The 6,586-nt window shown below is 57.8% G+C and overlaps 1 protein-coding gene across 1 annotated transcript in view; it reads right to left on the reverse strand.

Annotated features, from left to right (window-relative positions):
• Window positions 1–6,586, reverse strand: part of CLPB (ClpB homolog, mitochondrial AAA ATPase chaperonin) — a gene marked incomplete at its 5' end in the record, with an annotated part of 101,424 nt that overhangs the window by 2,587 nt on the left and 92,251 nt on the right. The window contains 2 exons of the mRNA XM_009288587.2: window positions 2,954–3,110; window positions 5,796–5,957. Of these exons, the coding sequence (XP_009286862.2) occupies window positions 2,954–3,110; window positions 5,796–5,957 (319 nt within the window). The remainder of the gene's footprint in view (window positions 1–2,953; window positions 3,111–5,795; window positions 5,958–6,586) is intronic.

Genomic DNA, 6,586 nt, shown 5'->3' on the forward strand with positions numbered 1-6,586 from the left:
CCACCTCCACATGTGCCACCAACCAGGCTTGGTTTGGTAGTGGGGTGTCCCTGCGCTTGACACTCCGGACAGAGGGTCTGGGTCTCCCGCGGCTGCCCCTGCGCACGTCGGGGGCCCGAGGAGAGCACCCTACACCGACGTGTTTCACTTGCACGGCAAAAGAGCCCCGGCTCTGCCTCCGCTCTCTGCCCTACACCCCCAGGAGCTGCCTCCCGGAGGTTTCGGATAGCAGGAGCCCTCACTCGGCCTCCACAGACCCCCGGGCCGGTGCCGGTTACGTGACACGCAGAAGCACACCGTCGCCCGGGGCTGCTCTGCGTAGGCTCCCGCAGCTCTGCCAGGCAGAGGAACGGTCCTCGGTCCCTTCAGCAAACAGCAAAACCCACGTTCGGGCTGCTTGCGGCACAGCTCCGGCCGGAGTCTACTTCCCTCCGCTGACTGCAGATGGAGCCAGGGTCTGGCTGGCTCCCGAATCCCGGCTCTGAACTACAGCAGGCAGCTCAAACGCGGGGTTTACCTGTCTGCCGCCCAAATTCACTCTTCCCTTTGTCTTTACCGCCTCATTTCTTCCTACACCTTCACACACTTAACTCCACATGCTATTTAAGGCAAGCAGGCTCACAGGGAGATCCCTCGCATCCAAGGCACGAGGATAGGATCCTGACACGCAGGGCGGCGGAGAGAGACCCACGCTGGGTGCTGGGTGCTGGGTGCTGGGAGCCCTTCCCAGCTTTGCAGCCTGGGTGAGGATCCTCGCACCCCCAGCAGCAGCAGAAGGGGCTCTCGGGCTCCACTGGACCGACGCCAGTGCCGGCACACAATGAAGCGGTGCTGTGCGCTCTGAAATCACCTCTCCTCCTTCCCCGCCACGGCAGACAGGAGCGCGCTGGGGCTTGGGTGGGTCCGGGGTGGGGAGTTTGCTGCACAGCGCGGGGGAGATGGACAGTGCAGCCCGGCCAGGTGGTCTAAATGGAGTGTGTGTGTGTGTGTGTGGGGGTCTTTGGTTATAAGGATTTGGCCCATTTCGCTTTTCTGCTTTCTGCTAAAAGACACCAAGGGGTTTTTCAATAAGTAACAGGAATTCGGCACGGCATTCTGGAAGCGGAGAGCTGGAGAAGGCGAGAAGAGCCAGAGCTGCCCCCAGTATTCGGGTTTGCCACCTCTAATATCTGCTGCTTCCACTCACAGATGCAGAGATGCTGCGGAAGCAGCTCCTTCCCTCTATCTTTCCATTTATCTGCCCAGCCAGGCATTTACGCTGACCTCCTGGCCACTGCCTTCAAGAGGATCTCCAAGCCAAGAGCTCAGTAAATTGCAAGGAGCTCCACGAAACTCAATTGAGGGCAGGCTTCTGAGCCGAAATGCATTTTCCGGCTATGCTCTCTCGCCGCCGTTCGCTCATTGCAGCTGTCTGCTGTACAGTTCTAGAGATTAAAATTCAATGCTTTCCTCATTTAGCAGAAAAGTGCTTGGCATTTTAAAATGTTATTCTTGAAAGTTCAGTTGCAGGCGTGCTTTGTCCTTTACCTAGTTTGACTGAAGTCTAAAGATTCTGAATTAAGCTCTGGCATCCACTTCTCAAAGTAAAAAGGAAGAGACGGCGAGAGAGAAGCTGGAAAATACATTTGACGCCAAAACCCAACATTTTTTCCCGCTGCCACGGAGCTGATGCAGAGGGCTGTGGTTGCCGGGCACAGCCGCAGCGCACACCGCACACCGCACACCGCACACCGCAGCTTCTCCGGGCATGTCCACCAGTGAGCAGAGCTCTCGAGACCGACCTTTAGGAAATACGGTGTATCCGTGACGGCACACGCTGCTAGATACCCTGCGGGAGATGCGGTGTCCAGACATTTAAGACCATAAAAGGGTCGTAAATAAAATAACAGCTGATGAGTTTTTTTAAAACCGATGAGAAAAGAAGGGATGCAGCCGTCGTTCGTGGCTGCCTGGTCACCCACGGGCACAGCAGCACGCGACGGAGACGGTCTTTCCCTGTGCTCCCTGTGCCAGTGTCCGTGCTTGCAAGCCGCCGCGCATTTTAGAGCTAGAGGGGACGGCCCCTGGTCCGTCCGTCCGTCCGCCTGTCCGTCTTTGGCACAGCAGAGACCGACCAGTCACTGGTTATCACCAATCGGCCGGTGAAGGCGGTGGAGGGTTGCACATAAATCGGGACCCTGCTGCCTTCAGCAGAGCTGTTTAGTTCAAATCTAGAGGCTGCCCTTACTCTACTCAATTCTCCTTTTATTACCCAATTCACTTTTTTGGAAAATTTTCTACAGGACCCTGATGTGTGGGTCCAGGGCTCCCGTTGCAAGGCGAAGTAAAATGGATTAAGCTCAGTCCTTTTTGGAAGGACTGTGAGGAAACAAAGCTCGTGCTCTGCAACGTGAGCACCGGTCCCAGCCCCAGTCTTTTCTGGGAAGCGTTTGGAAGGGTCCTGAAAGAATGAAAAGGGTGAGGAGATAAAGGGCAGAGAGCACAGGGTGAGGAAGGCTGAGAGGTGGGATATAAAGCCTCCTCCAAAGACAGAGCTCAAGGATGCGACCTCAGGTAACGAGGGTTTCGGAACAGGGCAAGCCCAAAGCAGCGGTATCGCAGGAGGGAGAACGGTGGAGATCGGGGCGTGGGGCTTCTCAGCAACAGGTCATCCTCGAAGGCGACGGCACGACTCCCCAGACACGCAGACAGACAAAAGATCAGGCAGCTGCCCTCCCTTTCGGCAGAGGAGCGTCCCCGAGGCTCGCCCCAAAGCTGCGGTGCCTGGAGGACGTGTCAGGGCGGACCTGCTGCAGGGGCGAGCAGCGGAGAGGCAACCGCAGAAGGGTCCGGGTGCTCCCCCCCGGGCAGAGGGATGGCTGAGCTGGTGCCGAATGCAACAAGAGGGGCCTGCCGTGTTAGGGAGGAGGGGGATGCTTTAGGGATTCGGAGGAGGACGTTGAAAGACCAGTACCTAAGTTTTCTGCGATCCTTTTCTTGCTCATCTCCGCGGCCTCTTGTCGGAGCTGCAGAGCGTGCTGGGCGATCTCATCGCTTGCCACATTGGAGGTCATGATGAAGATGGCATCCTTGCAGTCAATGGTTTTCCCCTTCCCATCCGTCAGTCTGCCCTGCAACAACACCGAGTCAACACAAGCAGCGTGAGCAGGTGCCACAGGACATTGCCGAAACACGAGGCAAAAGGACACGGGCCCCAATTTTCCTCCGAGCGGATTTATTTTTGAAGGGGTGCCCACGGACACCGGCAGGAAGGAGGCAGGGCTGAGCTGCGGAGGCCGAGGAAGTCCCCACCTCTCCGAGGGATGGCAGGGACTTGCCCCGCACGTGGTCCCAGCCTGCCCCATCCAGGACACGCTCGAGGGAAGCCCCGGGAGACGTCTCGTGGGGCAGGGGGGGCCGGGGCAGCCCGTATGGCCGCCCATAGGTGACTCAAACCGCCTTTCACCGTCTGCCTACCTCCCTGCCGTGGTTTTAGGTCTGACACACGAGCTCTGGTGGAACCCCACGAGTGCAGGTGAAGTTGTTGTCACCTCGCGCCTCCGTCCCACCCCTCTAACAGAGGCTGTCGCCCCTTAGGGTAGGCTCAAAGGACTCTCAGAGGCAGTCCAGGCTCTCGGCTCAGCCCTGCCCGTGGCTGCGGTTTAGGCTGGGATGCTGGGCTCGGTGCCGGAGTGGCCGAGACGCGAGATGTTCCCCCGTGAGGGCTCTTTTTGGGGGCAGAGCCACAGGCATCGGTGCCTCATACGGCTCCAGCCACGTTGCCCAGATGTTCACCAAAGCCTTCCAGACGAGACAGTACAAAGCTCCCCGCGGCACCGTGGCCGTCCGGGAGGGCAGGGAGGGCTCAGAGGGGGCTTCGCGGTGGTCTGAAGACACCGCGGGGAAGCACAGGCTGCTAGTAGCCTGACCAAAAATAAGCAAAGCCGAAATAACCTTGCAGAAATAACCGGGTTATGACTGTAACGGAGTGAACTAAGCAACGGAGAGGCCGTGACAGCAAGAGGCAACAGAGAGCATCCCTCACGCCGGCGGGATCGCCCGGCAAACCAAACCAGGGCAGCCCAGCACCGTGTTCGGTGGTGGGGGCGGCCGCCGCCGCCGCCGCAGCCGACTGCTGTGGCATCAACCCTCCTCCTACCAAACCGATGCAGGAACCCTTCAAAAGTGCTAGTTCTCTTGATTAATAAAATAAAAAAAGAGAGAAAAATAAGGAAAAAACAAGCAGCTCCCCAGGCAGTTTCCTTCCTCGATATGTCTCCAGCAGCAGATATCCAGCAGATATCCACAACAAATCCTCGTCGGGTGCTTGAGATTAACATTTGGGTTATTGCCCTGTCAAGTGCATGGTACAGGAATTGATTTCACATTTAGCTGCCGCTGCGATGATCTATGCAAGAAAAAATTGTGTTATTAATCCTTAAAAGAAAAACAAACAAACAAAAAAAACCCCCCCAAACCTCCCAGCGCATTGCTCTGGAGTTTGGTTGCCTCTGAGGACAGACCGGGACCTCAAAAATAAACCGAAAAGCTTGCATGCAACAGGCTGAGGGCTCAGGAGAAGACGCAGAGCCCGGAGACGCCCGTTTGCCCCCCCGGCTCCCACCAGCTCGCGCAAGGGAGCCGCAGCTGCCCAAGACAGGTCGTACGCGAAGCATCGCCCAGAGACCAGCCGACAGCAAAGGACTCCGAAGCCGCAGACTTTGCGCCCCCTTCCTCAGGCAGCGAGCAGCCGCTCTCCTGCCCACCGCCAGCGGGATCGGGTGGCGTCACGCGTGGAGATGCCCGGGAGGAGCCCCGGGGAGCTAACGGGCATGGAACTGCCCCCCCCCCCGGCACACGCAATGCTTTCGGGAACCCCAGGCTCCTCCGAGGTAGCTACCCAAGGAGTTTTGCGCACGTTAAGGCAGGTCCATGCCAGTAGCTCCCCGGGACTCCTCCCAGGCATCTCCAGGAGTGTTCTGGCTTCCTTCTGGAGACAGCTGAAGCCCTGGGAAGCGGCCCCAGACTCCTCCCAGGTAGTTAGCTGAAGAGCTTTGTCCACGGCAGGGGGCTTGGAACTAGATGATCTTTAAGGTCCCTTCCAACCCAAACCGTTCTGTGATTCTAGGTTTGGGGGAGGAAAGGCGTGAGGCAAATCACACGCCATCTGAAAAGTCACGAATTAACCAACCGGAACTAAAAAACAGCAATTAACAAGACACGACTCGCCGGGATACCGATGGACTACGCGGTCCCCAGACCACCCTGCTTTTCTGATGTTGTGACGACACCCTGACCCGTGCCTGGGACCTGGGAGACGATTTCCTCCGTGCCGCGGAGGCGTGGACACAGGGCACCCACGTGAAGAGGGCCATCGCCCGCCTGCCTCCTCTCGTCGCTCCTGCCTTCTGCCGTGGACCGGCAGCCCAACTGTTCCTGCACCGACCTGTCACTGGGGTGGCTTTTCCTTCGCAGTATCCTCATGGCACAGCCTTCACCGTCACGCCTTCCCGGTGACACGGGACAATCCAATGCCCTGGCTTTTTCCTCAAGTTTCCAACCCTCCCATCACTGGCTTTTTCTTTGCCTAAAGATGTCATTTATTCTACCAGGAGACCTCAGCATCATCCTGTTTCCCGGTGTTAAAATGGAGAAGAGGCTGACTGGCTGGGTCACGTTTTTTCGGAAGGGACTATCGATCTGGAGCATTTCAGCTCCGCTCCAGGACATGTCCTGCAGCCGTCGTCCCTTGCACTGCTGACTGCCACCTTCCGCACAGCCCTCGTGCAAACGCTGACCCCGAAACACGGATCTACCTCATCGAACAGCTGCAGCATGATGGTGAGGACATCTGGGTGGGCTTTGTCAACCTCGTCGAAGAGCACCACAGCATTTGGACACTGCCTCAGCTTTTTGGTGAGCTGCCCGCCCTCTTCGTGGCCCACGTAGCCGGGAGGAGAGCCGATGAACTTGGCGACCTAGGAGGAAGCAACAGGACACGTGAAAGCTGACCCGTGGATGCCAGGAGCGAAGCCCTCTCGGTAGCTCAGCAGGCAGCCACGACTCTTCGCTGCAGACAAATCAAGCTCTATATTCTTTGTGACATCTATCGCACCCCGGGTATCCCAAAATCAGCTTAATCAGCAACAATTTGGCAAAACGCAGGTTGGTGGCTGCTGAGCAATTACCTCGCCCAGAGCTTTAGCCAGCAGAGTCTGCAGGAGCAGCCACCGGCAGGCGGACCGGCACAACCCCTGCTTTTCTAAACAGTGTCCGAGTGACCCACCCCCGCTGTCCAAGACCTAGTCATCCACCTGGACTTGTGCAAAGCATTTGACACTGTCCCGCACGACATCCTTGTCTCTAAATTGGAGAGACATGGATTTGAGGGACGGACCACTCGGTGGGTAAGGCATTGGCTGAATGGTCGCACTCAGAGAGTTGCGGTCGACGGCTCGATGTCCAAGCGGAGACCGGTGAGGAGCGGCGTTCCTCAGGGGCCGGTATTGGGACCGGCGCTGTTTAACATCTTTGTCGGTGACACGGACAGTGGGATCGAGCGCACCCTCGGCAAGTTTGCAGATGACACCAAGCTGAGTGGTGCGGT

This window comes from Aptenodytes forsteri, unplaced genomic scaffold (genome assembly GCF_000699145.1).
Source record: "Aptenodytes forsteri isolate BGI_AS27 unplaced genomic scaffold, ASM69914v1 Scaffold701, whole genome shotgun sequence".
NCBI classification, from domain to species: domain Eukaryota; kingdom Metazoa; phylum Chordata; class Aves; order Sphenisciformes; family Spheniscidae; genus Aptenodytes; species Aptenodytes forsteri.